The sequence below is a fragment of the Pelobates fuscus genome, chromosome 1 (assembly GCF_036172605.1).
Source record: "Pelobates fuscus isolate aPelFus1 chromosome 1, aPelFus1.pri, whole genome shotgun sequence".
Classification (NCBI taxonomy): Eukaryota; Metazoa; Chordata; class Amphibia; order Anura; family Pelobatidae; genus Pelobates; species Pelobates fuscus.
Window position 1 is genome coordinate 292,218,545 of NC_086317.1, and position 22,577 is coordinate 292,241,121.

The 22,577-nt window shown below is 41.2% G+C and overlaps 1 protein-coding gene across 1 annotated transcript; it reads right to left on the minus strand.

Moving 5' to 3' along the window:
- Positions 1–7,500: 7,500 nt before the first annotated feature.
- Positions 7,501–22,543, minus strand: RPP21 (ribonuclease P/MRP subunit p21). Its single transcript, XM_063457520.1, has 6 exons — positions 22,410–22,543; positions 20,963–21,038; positions 19,224–19,324; positions 15,294–15,376; positions 13,213–13,344; positions 7,501–7,705 (listed from the first exon to the last, which is right to left on the minus strand). Exons 2-6 carry the CDS (start codon positions 21,017–21,019, stop codon positions 7,632–7,634), a joined length of 447 nt encoding a protein of 148 aa, XP_063313590.1. The 5' UTR covers positions 21,020–21,038; positions 22,410–22,543; the 3' UTR covers positions 7,501–7,631.
- Between the last annotated feature and the right edge of the window lie 34 nt (positions 22,544–22,577).

Consider the following 22,577-nt stretch of genomic DNA (forward strand, 5'->3'; position numbering starts at 1 on the left):
TTCCGCTCACCACAAGAGGGCACACAATGTAACACAATGTAAACAGAGTGCCAGTGCACAGGCTGGTATGGGAACCCAGGGAACACTGTATGAGGGTTACAATGTGTTAGTACCTATGGCAGGATCACACAGCGCCTGCTGTTCATTTTCATACAGTGATGTTTACATACAATCAGGGTTATGCCCGGCATTCTAACTGGGCTATTCACTAAACTGAGAATCAAAGTGAATTTCACATTTATGGGCATATTAGTTATGCTGAAAGGAAAGCTGGCTTAATAACATAATAATAATAGTAAAGGGACACTGTAGGCACCCAGACCACTTCAGCTCATTGAAGTGGTTTGGGTGCCAGGTCCCTCTAGTGTTAACCCTGAGCATGTAATTACTGCAATACTTACCTGCTAGGGTTTACTCCTCCTCTAGTGGGAGTCTACCAGACTAGAGGGACGAACGTGCTCAAAGGTGACTTTTGATTCGCCTAAATGATGCTGGGCATCCTCACGATATGCATGAGGACTTCCAGTGTCACCGGAATCCCCATAGGAAAGCATTGAATAATGCATTCCTATGGGGAAATCCTAATGCGAGCGTGGCCATTGCCGCGCATGCGCATTAGGTCTAACGATCGTTGGAGAAGGAGCATGGGCATAGCCAAATCGGTGCTGGACACAGGTAAGTGACAGAATGGGTCATTAACCCCTTCTGCACCAGGGGGGAGGCCTTGACAGAGGGGGAAGTTACAGTGCCAAGAAAACAAGTTTGTTTTCCTGGCATTATAGTTTTGTTGTGGGCATAGTCTTTAAGTCTGGAATCAGATTTTTATTGGGATGAGCACCCCTCTCTTTTGCCTGGCTGGGGGCCAGGGGTGTATCCTGGTTTTGTGCTGCCCTAGGCTGCCCTTTTTATCTCTTAAAGGCGCAGTACATCCAGCTCCGGAACCCTTTGTCATCATGCCCGACAGATTTGATGGTAACTACACGTCCTTCCAGTCATTCAGGATGGATTGCGAGGTATTGTTCTCTTTAAAGCCTCGAACTTACGCCACGGATTTCATCAGGGTCAGAGCGGCTATCAACCTGTTGTCTGGACGCATTAAAGCTTGGTCTTACCAAATGTTGCAGAGGAAGAGTCCTGTCCTTGTCAGCTGGGAGTCCTTTATTATTGCTTTGGACTCACAGTGCAGGATCACTAAGCCCAAGCCAGCTCCAACTACTAAAAAATCGCGGAGTCTACGTCACCACACCCCAGTGATACCCTCTTATGATCCAGTTCCCAGGAGAACTCCAGAGGTATCCTGTGTTCAACTTGATCCTGAGGAGCCTATGCAAATTGGACGTGTCCACTGCAAAGTCACACCGGGAGAGAGGGACCGAAGGAGAAGCCATGGTCTGTGCTTTTACTGTGGAGAAGGTGGACACTTCATCACGCTTTGTCCTGTTCGCCCTCCTAGACCTCCTGCTCCAGAGTCGTCTGCCTTTACTACCAAAGTTGCTTCCTGTATTACCACCACTACTTCCTACCCACTTGAAAAGGATTTACCTAAGGATTGTGTCATTTCTTCTAATGGCACTACGGTCTGTAAAAAAGACTTGGAAGTGTTCGAAAAAGCACTGCTAGCTGCGAGCACTGTCCCTTCCGAAGTTGTGGAAGTTTTTGTCACCCCTACCCGGAACCTAGACCGATCGTCCGCTGTACCAGAAACTGGTACTGGGAAATCCCGAGCTAATCAGGGATCCCATACTGAGGACTTTCACTATGGGGACTCGACGGATTCTGAGAGTGACTCTGGAGAGACGGATTACTTCGATGAGGAGCCTGCTTACGCCCAGAGGTCGTTTTTGAAGGGGGAGGTACTGTCAGGGTACTCACCTGTGAGACAGACAGCAAGACGTGGTCGCTCCTGGAATTCCCAACAGGGGACTTGAACCGGGGTACTTGTCCATCCCAGTCCTGCTCTCTACCTCTGAGCCACAGCGGCTTTACCTGAGACTTCTGATTCCGGCCTTGTTCATTCTGGCTTGGCTACTACACCGGGGGCTGCACCATAACTTGCCTGCTTCTCACCTGACTCTGATCTCCATTAGCAGGGTATTTAAACCCAGCCTCGCCCTGCACTCATTGTCAAGTCTTTGATCTTTGTTCCTGTGTCGTACCAGTGTTCCTGTTTATTCTGCTTCGTGTATTTGACCTCGGCTTGTGACTACGTTTATTCTACCTCTGGCATCCTTTGACCTCGGCTATCCCTCGACTATCCTGCTGGTTCTGTCCTTGCCTGTCCTGCGAATTTGGTACTGCATCCTGCACAGCCCCCGTGCACAGACCCACAGGCCAGGTGAATTCTTACCTGACCACCTCGGCCTGTGGCTATCTGCAAGGGTGAGCGTCATATCTGCGCTACAGACTCCCAACTCAGGTAAGACCCTGACACTTCTAAATACACACACACTGACAGATACGCATCCATTAGCTAACTGTTAGCTAATGGATGCGTATCTGTCAGTGTGTGTGTATGAGTGTGTCTGTGTGTGAGTGTGTCTGTTAGTGAGTGTGTCTGTTAGTGAGTGTGTCTGTTAGTGAGTGTGTCTGTTAGTGAGTGTGTCTGTTAGTGTGTGTGTCTGTTAGTGTGTGTATGTCAGTGTGTGTGAGTGTCTGTTAGTGAGTGTGTGAGTGTGTCTGTTAGCTGCTAACAGACACACTCACACACTCACTAACAGACACACTCACACACACTGACATACACACACTAACAGACACACACAGTCAGACACACACACACACTCTAACAGACAAACAGACACACTCACACTCACTAACAGACACACACTAACAGACACACTCACACACACTAACAGACACTAACAGACACACACAGTCAGACACACTCACACACACTCTCACACTCACTAACAGACACACTCACACACACTAACAGACACACACAGTCAGACACACACACACACACTAACAGACACACTCACTAACAGACACACACTAACAGACACACTCACTCACATTAACTCATTTTTTTTTTATTTACCCCCCCAGCCTCCTTACCTTTGGGAATGCTGGGGGGGTTCTCCCTCTCCCTGGGGTCTAGTGGGGCTGCCGGTCGGGCTGCTGGGCTGGTTGCTGGGTGGACGGCTGGCGAGGGAGCACTTCCTCTGAGCTGTCTGCTCAGCTCCCTCGCGCGCCGCAGAGTGAGGCTGGGAGGCGGAGCCGGAATATGACGTCATATTCCGGCTCCCAGCCTCACTCTGCGGCGCGCGAGGGAGCTGAGCAGACAGCTCAGAGGAAGTGCTCCCTCGCCAGCCGCCCGCCCGCCCAGCAACCAGCCCAGCAACCAGCCCAGCAGCCACCAGCCCAGGATGTCTGTTAGCCGCAAGGCTAACAAGGCATTTGCCCTGGGCGTTTGGGGGCGGCTTTTTTTGCCGCCCCCTGGAAAATGCCGCCCAAGGCAAATGCCTTGTTTGCCTCGCGGCAAATACGCCCCTGCTGGGGGCGCAAAACAATTTTTACATTTACAGTAGTGCGATTTCGCTACCACGACTACGTAAAATTAAATTACATACCTAGTAAATTTCTTTTTCTGACTATTTATCATGGCAGCATCACTTACAGGTAGCTCCACCCCTAACCAGATCAGGACAGGATTAACAAATTAAAAAAAAAAAAAAAAGAGAGAGAGAAAGAGCCTGGAGTCATAAAAAGTCCCTCCTACTTCCATACCCTCCTCCTAATTCCTTGAAGAATATCAATCTTGGGAGAAAACATTCGTAGCCAGTGCTGTCGGATCTGGTCTCCAACTGAAAAAACGGGTTGAGCATTTGGGGCTTGAGTTGGGGAGAAACTGCAGACCGCAAAGGAACCGGCCAGAAGTTCCAAACAATTGATGAGTGTCGATTCCAGGTCTGATCATCTGCCCTTGGGGAAAATATTTCCGCATTGAGCGCCCCAACCGTGCACACATACGTCGGATTTGATTATCAAATCTGGAGCTGTACCGAATATGGTGCATTCATTCCAAGCTTCCATGTGAAGAAGCCACCATTGGAGTTCGTCCTTCACTTCTGAGTCCAGACTTACCATATCTGTGTATGATGCGCTGCCCTTGAGATGAAGTTTGTATTCGTTGTAGGGCTCAATAGCAAAGAAGATCTGGAAAAATGGCCTGTATAGATGCCGCTAGAAGGCCTAACATTCTCGACAGTTGTTTGAGAGAGAGTTGAGAGGTTGCTAGTGTTCGCCTATCTCCTTCTTGATATTGGCTAATTTTGCCACCGGAAAGTGTAGAGTTTTAAGGGTAGGAATCTACAATAATCCAATATAACCCAGAAATTTGATTTGTTGCGTGGGAACGATAATGGATTTCTCCCAATTGATCAGGAAGCCTAGGTTCTCTGACAGAGTCAAAGCCATGCAAGGTATGTCCAGATTAATTGAATAGACTGAGCCAGAATTAAAATGCTGTCTAAATATATCATAAGACGTACTCCCAGGCTCTGTAGCAGGGCGACCATAGGTTTCATGAGCTTGGTGAAGTACCATGGAGTCGAAGATAGTCCGAATGGGAGGCACCTGAACCTCCATTTCCTGCCCTACCATGTTAACTGCAAGAAGTTCTTGATCTTGATGGAATCTTGATGTTGGACTGCGATGCAGATCTAATTTGGCCATCCAATCTGCTGGTTGGAGAAGATCCCTAATGCAATGCCCTTCCATCTTGGAAGTGCTGATATGCCTCATAACCATTGAGCTGTCTCAAATGTATCACTGGACGGATACCTTTGCCTTTTTTGGGAACCAAGAAAAGGTTGCTCACGTAACCCAGGGTATGGGCCAGAATCTCTACGATGGCTTGTTTGTGCATCAGTTCTTTTATTTCCACAGAGACAAGGTCTGTGTCTCGTTTGGAAAAAAACAATTTCCCTCGATGGGGAACATTGAACAGGTAGAGAAAGGAAGTCTATGCAAAACCCTTTTACAGTGTGAAGAAACTAAGCATCTGATAAAATGAGGGACCATACATGGGAAAAGTTTTACCACAAAAAACTGGGAAAACTTATTGACTCGAGTATAAGCCTAGGGTGGGAAATTCAGCAGTTACTGGTAAATTTCTAAATAAAATTAGATCCCAATAAAATTACATTAATCAAATATTTATTTACAGTGTGTGTAAATAATAATTACAGTGTATGTATATAATGAATGCAGAGTGTGTGTGTATATATATATATATATATATATATATATATATAAAATGAATGCAGTGTGTGTATATGATGCAGAGTGTGTGTGTTTGTGTAAACTGGGTGGGGGGAGGGCATGTTTATTATTTTACTTTTTTAAATTTAATATTATTTTAATTTTTCATTTTTTTTGTCCCCCCTTCCTGCTTGTTAGGGATGGGGCTATAGCAATCCCTGGTGGTCCAGTGGCATGGGCTGTGCGGGGGGCAGGGGGGCGGCAGCAAGCTGTTACTTACCTTTGTAGCAGCTCCAGTCACCTCCCCGTTCAGCTCACAGTGTAAGTCTCCGAGGTCCTGGTCTCTATTATGGCAATGTAAGTTGCTATAATACAGACCTTGACTCGAGTATAAGCAGAGTGGGACTTTTTCAGCACAAAAAATGCAGAAAAACAGCTTATACTGTAACTATAATAATAACTCTATTAACCACAGTAATGATATGAATAAAGTAAAAGATCCCACAGTTAAGAACCATGGGACCCAGTGTCACTTAACTGGGGGAGCAACAAAGAAAGAGGAAGTAGTTTACTGGACACTGCCTATTATGTTATGAAGACGAGGCTGATTGGCTGTTCCTGTTCCCCTGGAAGAGCCTTAATGGCAAAATGCGCATCTGGACATAGTATGGTGTTGGTCTAGAGATTTGGGACGACATGCATTAATACCTAAACGATATTACCACCCATACTTTATCTATTCATTTTATTTCTTTTCTCCATTTTTTTTTATTTATGTTCGATTTATTTCATCTGGTTACTATCCATTATAGCCGATTATATCTACGAGTTATCTTTACAGCCACTCAGCTTTCCTTGGGTTATCAGGCTGTACATCAGAGAGGAGGTGAGGGGGAATAGCATTTTTTTAATGGGTGCCCTCGAAGGCACAGCAGAACAGGGAAGTTACCATCTATCTATATTCAGGTTTACCCTGCAGGGCTTTCTTCTCCCTCTATTATTATAGCTGCTATTCTGTTGTGTCTCTCCCCTCCTGGCTAATTAGTTATGCTACAAATGTAACCTTTATGCTTTTGTTACTTTATCTTTAGTTTTAAAAAAATGTCCACACATTGCAACGCATGGTGCGATCACCAAGCCATCACTTATTTAATTATCAATTATTATTTCAAGTTTTTCATTGTATTTTATTAGTTTCACCTAGATTACCCATCTACTATATTCAAGATCTTCTTTATTATTATATTTTTTTGGTAATATTTTTTGTAGGATTTATTCCTATTACAGAAATCAATTATATCCATGACAGAGTATTTTAAATTAAATATTTTAAAAGTTATGTTTTATTAGGGTTACTCTTTGCACAAAAGGGTTTATCTTCCAAATGGTTAACGTTTGTGTTTCTTTTGTTTAATAGCTTATTCAACCTGGGGGTTACCTCCCCTCAGAGTATCCTAACACTTTCTCCCTAAAAGGTTTCCTTTACATAGTGCTAGGAAGATATACCTGTTATTTACTGGTTTATTTTATACTGATTTAATATTTTTCTTTGCTGCTGAGGGAAATAAAGAAAGAGTGCAGCATAATAGGAGCCTCCGTGTATTCAAGGGACACTATAGTCACCAGAACAACTACAGCTTATTGAATTTGTTCTGGTGTGTAGAATCATTACCTTCAAGCTTTTTGCTGTAAACACTGTCTTTTCAGAGAAAATGCAGTGTTTACATTACAGCCTAGTGATAACTTCACTGGACACTCCTTAGATGGCTGTTGGAGATCCTTCCTGGGTAATGGCTTCCTAAATGCATTCAAACATTCAGCGTCTCCTCCCTCTGCATGCAGACACTGAACTTTCCTCATAGAGATTGATTGATTCAATTCATCTCTATGAGGAGATGCTGATTGGCCAGGGCTGTGTTTGAGTTGTGCTGGCTTTGCCCCTGATCTGCCTCCTTGTCAGTCTCAGTCAATCCTATGGAGATGCACTGTGATTGGATCAGGCCACCACTTCGGATGATGTCAGCAGACAGCTTGCTATTCTGAGGCAAACAGCATGCAGAGCTACAGATTCAGGCTTTTGCTATATTTAGAGAGGCATGAGGAGCCCAGTGGTTTTAACACTATAGGGTCAGGAATACATGTTTGTGTTCCTGACCCTATAGTGTTCCTTTAATTATGCAGGGACATCAAAAATTTCAGAACAAAGTTTAAAAATAAAACAAAAAATGATGAGTAACTTTCAGTGAGCCATTTATTGAAATAAAAAAAATAAAATAATAATAAACCCCCGAAATATAAAAATAAATCTTTTTTTTTTTTTTTACATCTTGCTCAAAGTATGTTGTAAGGTGTATAGGATATGTACATAAATTAACCAGCCATGCAAAACAAATTACAAAGCTTTCAGTTTGATATAAGAATGTCATCTATGAAGTAGTTTTCTTTTCTTCATTCTTCAAATTAGTTTCTCTCTCTTTTGGTTCTTTTTGAGGATTTATATCTGGCAAAAAAAAATAAATAAAAAAATTACATATTTTATAAAAGAAATAACGTATGTATATTATATATGTGTATAAAAAAAAAATTAGAGGGTGTATATTTTCTAAATATACAAGTAGAAAAATGAAATGTAAAATGCCACAGTTGAACAACTTCTGTTATGGGAGTCCACACATTTTTTTGGGGGGGTCTCACATAAATTTTTAAATATTATGCACAAAGTACCAACAATTGCTATCAAAATTAGCAGCAGCTTCAGTTAGAAAGTTGTAGGCAGTAGCTAGGTACATTTAAGACACCACTCATATCGGCTTCAGATCACTGTACAAAGGGTTTTTGGAGGGAGTGAAAAAAAACCCCAAAAAACCAATACAATATGGCCATATAAAATAATTATTGTCACTAGATGCTACAACTACTCTCCAGTATTCCCACCACAAAATCCAGTGCCCATAAAGTGATCATGCACATATTACCAAGTGTTCCTACCACTTAGAGTTAACAATTCAATCTTTTCACCCCACCCAGCTCAACAAATGTGTACAAATAATAGAGCATGAATAATTTTTATAACTTTTCCCCCCCACTAGGATGAGCAAATCACAGATCTGTGTTTCAATTAACCCCTTAAGGACAGAGCTTCGGAAGCTTGTCTTTCACTTTATGACAACGGCATTTTTTGCTGTTTGCGTTCAACTGCAATTTGCATTTTACTAATTTATTGCACCAACGCATATTATATACCGTTTTTTAAAGGACAGAAAGGGCTTTAATTTGATGTAACATATATATATACACATAAATGCTTATTTATTATAAAAAAATACAGAAAAATGCAAAAAACTTTGAACATTTTTGAGTTTTTTTTTGTTTTGTTTTTACAGTTTTTGCAATAATAATGTGTGCATAATTAGTGCAGGTTAAGGAAAGTAATTAAAAATAAATTCATTTAGTTGTTCTGATTTACAGAATATATAATGTGTCTGGGATTTTAAGTTTTTTTTTTTTTTTGTAGTTACAGGTCACAAAGCACAAGGAGTAAAATAAACTTTTAATGTGGAGCGATTTTAGAATTTGGTAGGTTTGTCTTGTAAGCTTAATAGCCATAAAAGAAAACAAAATTGCCACACAAAAGTATATATTTATATAAAGTAGACATCACAGGCTATTTACCTAAGGTTGTTTTGACACTTTCTAAGTAGCCATTTTACCGCCAACTCTGCTAAATATTGAAGTAAAATTGTGTTTTTTGGGGGGTTTTGGCACACAAACTTATAACAAAGAACTTCTCATGTGTATTTTGTAAAGTTGGTGTGTGCTATTCCTGTACAAAGTTTTATTATGTGTTCAGTTACTTCTGCTGAGTACAACGGTACCCCCATTGTATGTCTTTGGCACTATTTCGTGAAGCTACAGTGCCATATAGGAGACCTGTCCTTTTCAGTATTCACAGTAGAGTTTTGAGAGACTGATTTAATGAGCCTTTTCTTCCATTCGGGGTATTATAACAGTTTGACTGTTCAAAAAAAAAAAAAAAAAAACACACAAAGGCCTACCATTTGTAAAAGTAGACACTCCAGGGTATCTCATAAGGTGCATATTGTGCCTTAGCATGCCCCCATTTTTCCACCAATATATGCCAAAGTATGTGGTAAAAAATTATTTTGGGCATTTTTTTTTTTACATACGGATTGCATTTTTGCTGGGCATTTTGTATATTTCATATGTGCCACTAAGTTCAAAACCCCCAAATTATGCTCAACCAAGTCTTCTGAGTAAAAAGACACCCCCAATGAATGTCTTTGGCACTGTTTCGTGAAGCTACAGTGCCATATAGGAGACCAAGCCATATCAGTTTTTACCGAACTTTGAATTTTGACGCTGGGCATATGTGCAATTTCCAAGCATCTTCACAGGTTTTAAATTCAAACTACCCCACAAAGGCCTACCATTTCTTAAAGTAGACACCCCAGGGTAAGGGGTATTTCAAAAGGCATATTTTGAACCTTAGCGTGGGATCAGTTTTCCGCTAGCTTGTACTAGGTGTAGTGGTAATAAGCGTTTTTTATGCCTTTTTGACAGACAAAGTGAGTTTGCACAGTATATTTTGCAAACCTTATGTGTGCTACGACTGTATAATACTTCATATGTTGCTCAGCTATGTGGTCTGAGTACAGCAATACCCCCGTATGTACCTTTGCCAGGTATATGTGGATGTTGAAGGGGCACATTTGAGACGCAGCCATTCAGTTTTTTTCTAACTTTGAAGTTTTACGATGTTCCAATTTGGAGTAGTTTAGATGGTTGGTTATTGAAACTTCCGCACAAACACATACTATTTATTAAAGAATACACCCTGGGGTAATTCAAAAGGCATATTTTGAACCTTGGCGTGGGATCATTTTTTCTCTAGTTTGTTCCAGGTGTAGTGGTAATGAGCGTTTTTAAAATGTATTTTTTAACTTTTTAAAACTTTTTAAACTATTTTTTAAACGTTTGTTTTGCTTATCAATTTTATTAAAGTTTCCTAAACTTTCTTAAAAAAAACTTTTTTTTTTTTTTTTTTTACAGATTTAGCATTTTTCTAAGCTTTTTCTTTACCGTTAACCCCTAACTAGCAGTAAGCAGCACTAAAAGTAAATTCCCCAGTTTCCCATAACTCCCACCCACCCTAGCTAGCAAAATATTTAATTAAACAATATTCAAATTAGTTAATTAAATAAATTTAACCCTTGAGGGTTAAAAAAAATAAAATAAAAGTTCATCGTCAGGGGTTAAAAATAATTAGATCACAGTATAATACTGTGATCTGTATTTTGATCACTGTAGGCAGTGATCGACTGGCAGGGAACGGGTTAATTTTTATTTGGACTGGGTAAAAGGGGGGGTATTTTTTACTTAAACGTTATTAAAACTTTTTTTTAACTTTTTAAAGCTTATTTTAAAGCTTTTTTTTTTTTTTTTTTTTTTAACGCTAACCCCTAGTTAGCTTAACACTAAATCCCCCAATTCCCCACTAACTTCTACCCTCCACAGCTAGCTAAATTTCGAATTTTAAAATATTTAAATGAATTCATAAAATAAATTTAACCCCTGAGGGTTAAAAAAAAATAACAAATAAATTAACCCTCAGAGGTTAAAAAAAAAAAAAAAAAAAAAGTCAGATCATAGTAAAATGAAATCCCTGCCAATTGATCACTGTAGTCAGTGATCAATTGGCAGGGAAGGGGTTAATTTTTTATTAAAATGGGTAGAGGGGGGCGGGATTTTAATTTAACTTTATTTTTTTTACAGGGGGTAGGATCAGCACTGATCCGTCTCCCTGCACTTCACAGTGGACCCGGAAGTGCAGGGAGGCGGAAGGTGAGTATACTGAGCACATGTGCCCGCTCTGACATGATGTCAGAGCGGGCACATGAGCTGGGACAGCCGGATCCGGTGCTCCCGGTCTGCCTCTAATACAGAGGCAGACCGGAGCACCATTAACCCCGCGATCGCTGCGATCTGGGGTTAATTTTAACGGGTGACGGACAAGGTCCGTCACGTCGTCGTTAAGGATTTCCCCTGCGTGACGGACCTTGTCCGTCACTCGTCATTAAGGGGTTAAGAGAAGGGAGATGCAGTCTTCAGAATTTAGTGAATGAAAGAATAGCAGAAAGGAAGGCTGTGCTAAACAAGCTGAATTCCAGAGAGAACAGTTGGACAGCACAGCGTGTATGCAAAGGTGGGCTCTATAGTGTTACTTTGCTTGTACACTGCTATCCTGGAAATGCATACATATATTTATTTATAAGATATTTTACCAGGAAGGATACATTGAGATTTCCTTCGTTTTTAAAGGGACACTATAGTCACCTGAACAACTACAGCTTAATGTATTTGTTCAGGTGAGATCTATAGCTCCCTGCAGGCAATCTAATGTTAACACTGTATTTTCAGAGAAAATACAGTGTTTACATTGATTGATAGGAATACCTCCAGTGGCTGTCACTCAGACGGCCACTAGAGGCACTTCCTATCATGCAGGGCCCTAAAAAGGCCCTGTACATGTCAGACGTTTGAAAATACGTCTGACGTGTGCGGTAGTGCGCTGAGGACTTCAGAGGGCGGCATGAATGCCGCCCTCTGAAGTCTGTGCACATGTGCGGCGAAGCTGCGCATGCGCACAAGGGAGCAATGACGTTTCCAAATGGAAGCTTCTGATTGCTCCCTGCTCGCGCTGCCTATTTCGTCATTTTGACGAAATAGGGGGCGCAGCTTCACGAGGCTCCCGGCGCTGGAACCAGGTGAGAAAACAGGGGCTGCCTGGAGAGTCCCTTTAAGTATGTATAATGTAATCACTCACAAATAAGGAATTTCATGGCTTTTAAATACCAATAAAGATAGGTCTACATTCCCTTAACTAAGACACTGATCTATAAGTACTCAACGGCATGATCACTCCAGTACCTGAATGTTGGTGGTGATCACTCAGCTACAGCTACCCCTTTTTTGTAAGGGCTATTTTTTTATTGTAGTTACAAGGGCTCTACTACTTCCACTTTTGGAAAGTAAAGGAAGATTAAAGGGACCCTATAGGGTCAGGAACACTAACATGTATTCCTGACCCTATAGTGCTAAACCCACCATTAAAGGTGGCTTGCCCTCCCCCTTAAAAGCATGAAAAACGCACCTTATTTCCAGCGCCATGCGAGTCTGCTGGCACTGGCCCGCCCCCTTGGTAACATCATCAGAACTGCCGATTTTTAACCAATCCAATGCTTTCCTATGGGGAAAGCATTGGATTGGCTAAAATCGACAAGGGGCGGGCCAGATGCTGTTTTGGCCACTCAGCACCTCCTCATAGAGATGCACTAAATCAATGCATCTCTATGAGGAAAATTCAGCGTCCCCATGCAGAGCGTGGGGACCCTGAATGGCAGAGCTGCCTACTGTGCAGCACTGAGCCAGGAAGCACCTCCAGTGGCCATCTAAGGAGTGGCCACTTGGAGGTGTTCCTAGGGGCAATTTAAACACTGTCTTTTCTCTGAAAAGGCAGTGTTTGCATGAAAATGCCTGCATATAATGATAATATTCACCAGAACAACTACATTAAGCTGTAGTTGTTCTGGTGACTATAGTGTCCCTTTAACACCTATATATCGTAATAGAATATCTAAATGTTAAGATAAATGTTGCAGGGTGCTTTCATATAAAGTTTCTCTCTTTGTAAATGAGAGGAAGACAAGCAGAGACCCAAGATACACTATAAAAGGTTTACACTTTGTGTTGAGGGGAAAAATTACAGCACATAGGAACTTATGATAGAAGACCTTATGTTATATTGTTAATTATGAAACTTCATAAAAATAGAATTATATATTTATAAAATCAAAAAAATCTGTAAACTGTAGTTAATTGTGGTTCAAAAGCTGAAATTGACAGTCTGCATGATAACATGTTTGTGTATGACTTTTAGTAAGTTTGCTGAAAAGCAAACAACATTCATTAACTAGAAATATAGTTTACCTGCTTTTGGCTGATTTTCGAGTAGAGCCTCTGGCTGTTCACACCATAACTTGTAATTTGGGTTACTGAGAAACCGTTTAATTAGGCCACAACTCAAACATCGTACAACAGTTTGCCTCTGCCCACGGTGTTCTATATATAAAAAAAAAAATCAATTTTAAAAAATCGTGTTCAAAAGACATTACTTTTAATGGGGAAAAAAAAAAAATTCAAAACATGATAAATTAAAATTATTTTACTAATTAAAATTTAAATCGAACACTTCCCAACGGTCCCAATTTGAGATGGACAGTTTTGATTTAGGAGTTATGTCCCACCAAGACAGTCCGCATTTATTCTCCATGCATTTATGACAGCCGGCTTTAGAAAAACTAAGCACACAGTGCTCATAATTCACATACCATGGGGGAGACTTCGGAGTGTGCCTGTTATTTCAAGGGATGCTCCTGGTTGTAGATCACCCACATACATGATTTATTATAACAGAGCTAGACAAATCCCAGGCGCCAGTTCGCTATTTGTACTAGGAGTTTCGTCCTGATGCCTGGGATTCTTTCAGCGGAGACGGCAGGGGAGAATGCAGGGGACCGGCTGATGGAAAGTAGAGGCAGGCAGCGAGGGACCTGCCATCTAATCGCATCTCCTCATAGAGATGCATTAAATCAATGCATCTCTATGGGGAATATTCAGCGCCTCCATGCATCATTGCACTAGGAATCACCTCTGGTGGCTGTCTGAGTGACAGCCACTCGAGGTGTCTCTAGGCTGCAATGTAAACACTGCCTTTTTCTGAAAAGGCAGTGTTTACATTGAAAAGCCTGCAATGACAGGCTATAGACACCAGAACCACTACATGAACCGTTAATGGTTCTGGTGACTGTAGTGTCCCTTTAAGAATTGCATTTTTGTAGCTTAGAAAAATAATGCAGGTTCCGGATCAACTATTCTACGGTCAGTAGAGCAAATAAGTTTGTAAATACTTTTTAAGGCAAATATTTCATATAGGGCTTTATGTTCCCAGATTCACACCCCCAAGGTCCAAATATATTTTAGCAATCAATCATATTTTACGTGACCGCCAAAAACTATTGTATGGGAGGAGAATGTAAAAATTATAAGCAAGTAACGCAAAAATTACATTTTTCCTAAAGTTTTTGAAAATGTATTTTAAATTTAAAATAGAAACATATAGCTTAATATTAAATGGTCTGTTTAATTTAACAAGTGTATTTAAAGGCAAGCTGTTTAAATACAGCCGTTTCACAGCTACTGAGGAAGCTCATACAAGAGTGAAACGCGTTTAGCTGGAGTTTGGACTTTCTATCATTTAGCTTATATGCTTTTGAGAAGTCTAAATATTGTTTTTATTATTATTTTTTATCTCTACAATAAATCGTTATTTTTTTTATATTAGTCCATATAGTCCTTTCTAGCCCCCAGGAACACGATGTGGGGAATGCTATCCCAATAAATTAGCATATTGCCAACAAACCTCAGAGCCAGGAATTCAAGGCTCTGTCTAAGGTGAGCATAATCATTACTATCTCACTATTTTGTATACACTATCTGTACAATACCACCCATGAGGTTCTCTCTCTCTGCTTGTTACATATCTTCGGGAGAACATCGTTTGGGATAAAGGGGTGTGTTGCTGCCTCAAGAGCAAAAAGGAGTCACTTACGGAGCCAATAGCTTATAGGCTCCAACCCACGTGAATTGCTACTATTATTCATTTTTTTTCATTTTTGTAAACCATCTGCACTATATTCTCTCTTTTTGTTGGTTTACTTTGTATGTACATTTGGACACATTGTAAAACTATGTTGGAGGGGTGAGTATACCCCCTCATTATTTATATTAATATTCATTATAGCGCTCCACTCGCTGGTATATTGTTTATACCTTTTTATTCTTATATTTTGCACTTTATTGTGGTTTAAGGTATTCCACTTTTTGTGTTGAGCTGCTTTTATTCAGGCACTTTAGTATATCACTCACTATCTCAGTAAGGGATAGTTATTGTTTTCTCTGTGTGTTTAAATAAGTTATATTTCACATTTCATACCTAAGAAAGTGCTTACTTTTTTGTCGTACAGTACAGGTGACTCCAGGAAGAAGCAGAGAGCTGCACCTTTTGCATATAGTTCTTTTAATAGATGGGTCCCTGGAGATAAAACAAAAGGATGGCTTAAAAGGTGGCAGAATTGTAGATTCATTTTACAAAATTCCTTCATAAATTATAATTATTATTATTGCAATTTATATAGCGCCAACAGATTCCGTAGCGCTTTACAATATTATGAGAGGGGATTTAACTATAAATAGGACAATTACAAATAAACTTACAGGAACAATAGGTTGAAGAGGACCCTGCTCGATCGAGCTTACATGCTATAGGAGGTGGGGTGTAAAACACATTAGGACAGGAATTTGCAATCAAATAAGGTGGACTGCCCTTTAGGAGAGGGCAAGAGACAGGTATGTGAGGTATTGGTTAGTCTTGGAGGCCATAAGCTTTCCTAAAGAGATGGGTTTTAAGGCACTTCTTAAAAGATGCAAGACTAGGGGAGAGTCTGATGGCGGTAGGCAGGCTATTCCATAGGAAGGGAGCCGCCCGCGAGAAGTCCTGCAAGCGTGAGTTGGCCGTACGAGTGCGGACAATGGACAGGAGGTGGTCACGGGCAGAGCGGAGAGACCGAGAAGGGACATACCTATGGATCTGTGAGGAGATATAAGAGGGGCTAGAGTTGTTCAGTGCTTTATAGGTGTGAGTTAGTACCTTGAATTGACTCCTATAGCATACAGGAAGCCAATGTAAGGACTGGCAGAGGGGTGAGGTGTGAGAGAAACGACTAGAGAGGAAAATCAGTCTAGCAGCAGCGTTCATTACGGACTGTAGGGGTGCAGTACGGCTTTTGGGAAGACCAATCAGGAGAGGGTTACAGTAATCCATGCGGGAAATTACTAGAGCACGGACAAGCTCCTTGGTAGTATCTGGTGCAAGAAAGGGGCGGATGCGGGCTATGTTTTTAAGATGGAATCTACAGGATTTGGCAACATGCTGGATGTGAGGCTCAAAGGTGAGACCAGAGTCAAGTATGACGCCAAGACAGCGCGCTTGCAAGGATGGACTGATGTTGGTACCACAAACTTGAAGGGAGAGCGAAAGAGGAGGATCAGTATTAGGAGGAGGAAAGACAAGGAGCTCAGTTTTTGAGAGATTAAGTTTCAGAAAGTGGAGGACATACAGTCAGAGATGGAAGAAAGGCAAGCAGTGACACATTGCAGGACGGCAGGGGAGAGGTCTGGGGAAGAGAGATATATCTGGGTGTCATCAGCGTACAGGTGGTAGTGGAATCCAAAAGAGATAATAAGGTTGCCAGGAGAGGCAGTATAAAGAGAAAAAAGAAGGGGACCAAGGACGGAGCCTTGGGGGACTCCAACTGAGACAGGGCGAGGGGAGGAGGTATCATTAGAAAAGGAGACACTGAATGAGCGTTGGGAGAGATAAGAGGACAGAGTCACAGAGACCAAGCGATTGAAGAGTTTGAAGAAGGAGAGCATGATCAACGGTGTCAAAGGCCGCCGAGAGGTCAAGAAGAATTAGTATGGAGTAGTGGCCTTTGGATTTAGCTGCGATTAGGTCGTTAGTGACTTTGATAAGGGCAGTCTCTGTAGAGTGAAGAGGGCGGAAGCCAGATTGAAGGGGGTCAAGGAGAGAGTTGGAATTGAGGAAATGAGACACACGGGTAAAGACAAGTCTTTCCAGAAGCTTTGAGGAACAAGGGAGCAGGGATATGGGACGGTAGATAGAGAGGGTGGATGGGTCGAGGGATGGTTTTTTTAGTATAGGTACTACAGTGGCATGTTTAAGGTCAGCAGGGACGATGCCAGAAGAGAGCGAGCAGTTGAAGATGTGTGTTAGAGAAGGCACGAGACAAGTGGAGAGAGATCTGATAAGGTGGGATGGGACAGGATCGAGCGGGCAAGTGGTGGGGCGAGAGGAGCAAAGAAGAGCAGCCACCTCTTGGTCAGTAGCTGGGGAGAATGTCTGAAGGGTAGGAAAGGCATGATCTATGTGTGATTGAGAAACAGAAAGGCAAGGAGGGGAGAATTCTTTCCTTAGCTGTTCAATCTTGTCAGTGAAGTAACATGCAAAGTTATCAGAAGTAAGGTTAGTTTTGGGGGTGGCCACAGCAGGGCGAAGAAGAGAATTAATGGTGTCAACGAGACGCCTGGGGTTGCGGGAACATGAACTAATGAGAGAGGAAAAATAGGACTGTTTGGCAAGGGCAAGGGCTGCACTGTATGAACACAATATGAATCTATAATGGAGAAAGTCTGATTGGGTACGAGACTTCCTCCAGGAGCGTTCCGAACAACGGGAGCATCTTTGCAGGTAGCGCGTTGATTTAGTATGCCATGGTTGGGGGCGGGTCCTCCTTGAGGTGCTTGTTTGGAGTGGCGCTGCAGTGTTCAAGGCAGATGTAAGAGTAGAGTTATATACGGAGATGGCCAGTGAAGGACAGGAGAGGGAAGGGATGGACAGCAGTTGTGAATCAATGTCAGCTGACAACTGTTGGAGATCAAGAGAATTAAGGTCCCTCCTGAGTTGAGGGGGGTTAGGCTGAGGTTGTTGGGTGAGGGGATACGCAAGAGCAAATGATAAGAGGTGGTGATCAGAGAGTGGATATGGAGTATTGCAGATATTAGTTACTGTACATGCATAAGTGAAGATTAGGTCAAGGGTATTGCCAGCTACATGGGTGGAAGAATTTGCCCACTGCGATAGCCCGAGGGAGGAAGTCATTGAAAGTAGTTTAGTGGCTGCAGAGGTCAAAGGTGGGTTTAAAGGAATATTGAAGTCCCCGAGAATTAGGGATGGAATGTTAGAAGAGAGGAAATAGGGTAGCCAGGCAGCAAAGTGGTCAAGGAAGAGAAGAGGGGAACCAGTTTGAAAAGGCGAATTGAGTGTATTTCAAATGACGGGAAAGAGAGGGAAGGGGGGGGTGGGAAGAGGTTTAAAAGAGCAGTGAGGGGAGAGGAGAAACCCAACACCACCACCTTTACATTCAGAGTTTCTAGGGTTATAATAACCCTATAATAACTTAATTATAATAACTTAATTATAATAACTTAATTATAATAACTTAAAGGGACACTATAGTCACTAGAACAACTACAGCTTATTGAATTTGTTCTGGTGAGTAGAATCATTACCTTCAGGCTTTTTGCTATAAACAGTGTCTTTTCAGAGAAAATGCAGTGTTTACATTACAGCCTAGTGATAACTTCTCTGGACACTCATCAGATGGCAGTTAGAGATCCTTCCTGGGTCATGGCTGCCTAAAATGCATGCAGACGTTGAACTTTCCTCATAGAGATTCATTGATTCAATGAAGAGATGCTGATTGGCCAGGGCTGTGTTTGAATCATGCTGCCGCTGCCCCTGATCTGCCGCTTTGTCAGTCTCAGCCAATCCTATGGGGAAGCATTGTGATTGGACCAGGCTACCACTTCGGATGATGTCAGCAGACTGCTTGTTTTTTTGAGGCAAACAGCATGCAGAGTTACAGCTTCAGGCTTGAATACAGTAAGATTTTGCTATTTTTAGGGAGGCATGAGGGGACCCAGGGGGGCTAGATGGTGGTTTTAACACTATACGGTCAGGAATACACGTTTGTGTTCCTGACCCTATAGTGATCCTTTAAGGTATGTAAAACAATAATGCAAACTGCAATTATTATATGGATGTGTTGGCATTAATTTGTAGTGATGACTATTCTTGCACAAATGAACTACTGCCAATTTCCAATATTATATGCCAAGGTAATGATGTTTAAATGTAATTTTTCTGAAGGCTCAAATTCACGTGTGTTTGTAAATAAAATATATATATATATATATATATATATATATTAAAAAGGACAAATTGTCTCTTTATATTGCTAAGCAAGATTATGTTATCAAGTAGAACTATAGGTCTATTCAAACAAGCAATGTATACTTACTGTCTAAGCACCAGTCGCTTGCTGATCATTTTTTCTGTATGACAATAGAAGCGAGCAAGTGCCACATTCTCAGGGTTTTGAGCCAATACACAGTGTGCAGCCTTGGGAAACAATTAAATGGGTGTAATCAGATACTGAATGCAATAATAAGCCTGAAAACATTTTACAGATACAAACAAATTACATGTAATATATATATATATATATATATATAAAAAAATATAATTGCATGAGAAATATAAAAAATACAAATAAAGATTTATTGTGGAAGAATAGAAGCTAAATAAAGTTGAAAACATTACCTCAATACTCAATTTTTACCAACTGAAAAATAGAATAGAAGAAGAAACTCTTCAGATTCTCAATATGTATAATTAAACAATCCCGGTTATCTCAGCCAATCTAATGTTTATCCCATAGGGAAGCATTGAGAGTCTAGTACGCATGCGAAGGAAATGACAGTGCTGTGCCAATTAGCATCTCCTCATAGAGATGCAGAGTCAGCATAGGGAGTGTTCAGTGTCTCAATGCAAGCGAGTAAACACTGAAAGTTGAGCCTTAGATCTTTGCAGGACCAAATCCAGGAAGTCTCTAGTCACAGCCACTAGTGGTGTACGGAAGCAGCATTGTAAACACTGTTCTCAGAAAACATTGTTCAGCCTTCAGGGACAGGCTTTAGACACAAGAACCATACATTCAGCTATAGTGGTTCTGGTGCCTACAGTGTCCCTTTTTACCCTTTTCATTTTTCTTAAGGCCAAGCTAGTAGACATTTGTGCCTAGCTTTAAACACAAATATGCAGAAAAACTATAATAATATTACATGACAGTCTTACCGCACAAACAATATATTTGCATGACTTTTGGCTAAAAGAAAAAAAAGTTGCAGAGCCTTCATGGAAAGAGTATTTTGGATAATTTTACATTTGATTGGTTTAGCCTCACGAGGATAATGTGGTCAACATGTATTTAGACAGTAATCAATTAAATTGAGTACTGATCTGCATTTTTTCACACTTGGGATTTTCATTTTAGAAATTAATAATGTTAGTGGTTAGCTTAAAGGTACACTCTACTCACCAGAACAACTACAGCTTATTGCATTTGTTCTGGTGAGTATAATAATTTGCTTCAGCCTTTTTGCAGTAAAAACTGTCTTTTCAGAGAAAAAAAGTGTTTACATTACAGCCTATGGATAACTTTACTGGTTGCTAGAGGTACTTCCTGGGGCAGTGCGCAGCACTGCCATTCAGTGTTTCCACTGAATTGATACAATGCATCTCTATGAGGGGATGCCGATTTGCCAGGGTTGTGTTTGGCTTGTGCTGGCTCTGCGCCCCGATGTGCCTCCTTGACTAGCTCCGCCAATCCTATGGGAAAGCATTGTAATTGGCTCAGAGAATCACTTCTGATGATGTCAATCAATCAGGCAGATCAGGCGAAGAGCCAACAACTGCAGACTTTAACAAAAGTAAGTTTTATTATATTAAGGGAGCACAGGTGGTCAGATGAGTTTTAACACTATAGGGTCAGAAATACATGTTTAGGTTCCTGACCCTATAGTGTTAATTTAAAGTAGTTGTAGCACATGAAAATTAAGTAATGTAGCCAATAAGCTAAATAGGAAATGTGTTGGGTTTTTAATTTGGATTATCATGCAACTGGTAGTAAAATGACTACTGAAATTATTTAAACACATAAAAATGTACAGTAGTAGTTTAACTATAATCTATAATTACCTGGTATAGAAAATTGATTCGCTGAAAAGCTTCTTTGTCCTTAATTTGTGTTGACATATTGAATAATGATAGCAAACTAAAAAAAAGGGGGAAATGGTTCCTGTTATTAGGTATATTTTTGATGGAGCAGTGTAACCTAAATAAAAATGTTCAACAGTTACAACAGCGAGTAATTTCCACAGTTTTAAAACAAGCTCTTGCAACTTATTTCAGTGTAAGAAGCATGCTTTTCCCCTCCAGTACTCAGAAAGTTCAGAGATGGTGGTTTCTAATTTACATAAGGCTAAGATCAAAACAATACAGAATTTTAAACCATTGGAAAAACGAGTCTCCCCTGAATAACAAATAAAGATTTTACAACAAATACTTATTGATATCTGTTAGCCCCTTAAGGATGGAGGCAATTGTACAAGTTCTAAACAAATAGTGATGTCACCACGATCACATGACAGTAAGTATAGATACTGGGGCCCAATCATTAGAAATGTTATGCTGCTCTAGCAGTGTTAAAGCCCTCCTTTTGTAGGACAGCATAGAACACCCTTGCATCCAGAAAGAGTTAAATAATTACTATAAGCAACATGAACACTTCAATGAGTTGAAGTGGTCATGGTGTTTGGAATCTGTTTGTGCAGCTTAAATAACAGCCCTGAGTGAGAGTTCTAGGTTGGTAATGTTAAATCTGAGGGAGTGATATCACTGGAGGAGGAAAGGGAAGGATGGGGAACAATAACCCAAATTTTTACAACATTATGTGTTTAAAGGACAAGAACATTGTGACTTTAGTGTCAAACAAATATGTATTCCTATAGAGTAGGAAATCGACATTTAGGTTATCAGCCCCCCTGTCGGTGTAAATAAAAGGTGATTTTACTAACCTTTATGTTATCATGCAGTGCAAGTCTTGCCCCATCTGACTCCACCTTCACAGCTGAGATCATCTATCTAGAGATGATCTCAGCCAATCCAAGCACTGGGAGGCTATTGCACAGAAGATGCATTAAATAAATGAATCTCTATGGGCAACCTTCAGAACCTCCATGCAGTGCATGGAGACAGTGAATGCCAGTACTGCACTGGCCCAGGAAGCCACTCTAGTGGCCGTATGAATGATTTCCATTAGAGGTGTCACCAGGCAGTAATGTAAACAGTGCCTCGTTTTTCCTGAAAAAGCGGTGTTTACATTAAAAAACCTGCAGGGACTGACTATACTCACCAACTTAGAAATGCTCCCCAAAACAGCACCTGAACCCAAACACAGGCTGTGCATTAAAGACCATGTACCCAACACCATTCATACAGCGCCACATAGAGCATTCTAGGCCAAAATTACAGATAAAAATTCAGAGTAACCCACCCCGCTATCTCTCTATGAACATGATACAGCTCGCCATGCTCTCTCCCAGACAGTCACACATGCATTGCTCGGTTATGGCGGCTCACCCACCAGCACGCTGCTCTCCTCCTCCTTCTCCTTCTCACTGAGTCTCTCCGCGTTCTCTCTGCCTACATTGTATCCACGCCGAGACTTGCATGACGTCACTTCCGCTGGTGCAGCAGCCATTTTGTGTTTCCGCGAAGCTGCTCGCCGGGCGTTCCGAGCCCAGCAGTTCCC

Bases quoted from the DNA above. Each gene is read 5' to 3' on its own strand.
- RPP21 (XM_063457520.1), bottom strand. From the start codon at position 21,019: ATGTCAACACAAATTAAGGACAAAGAAGCTTTTCAGCGAATCAATTTT. The intron at 19,325-20,962 runs GTAATTATAGAT...TTGTTTCCCAAG, and splicing joins GAATCAATTTTCTATACCAG to GCTGCACACTGTGTATTGGC. The intron at 13,345-15,293 runs GTAAGCACTTTC...TTTTATATATAG, and splicing joins CTGTACTGTACGACAAAAAA to AACACCGTGGGCAGAGGCAA.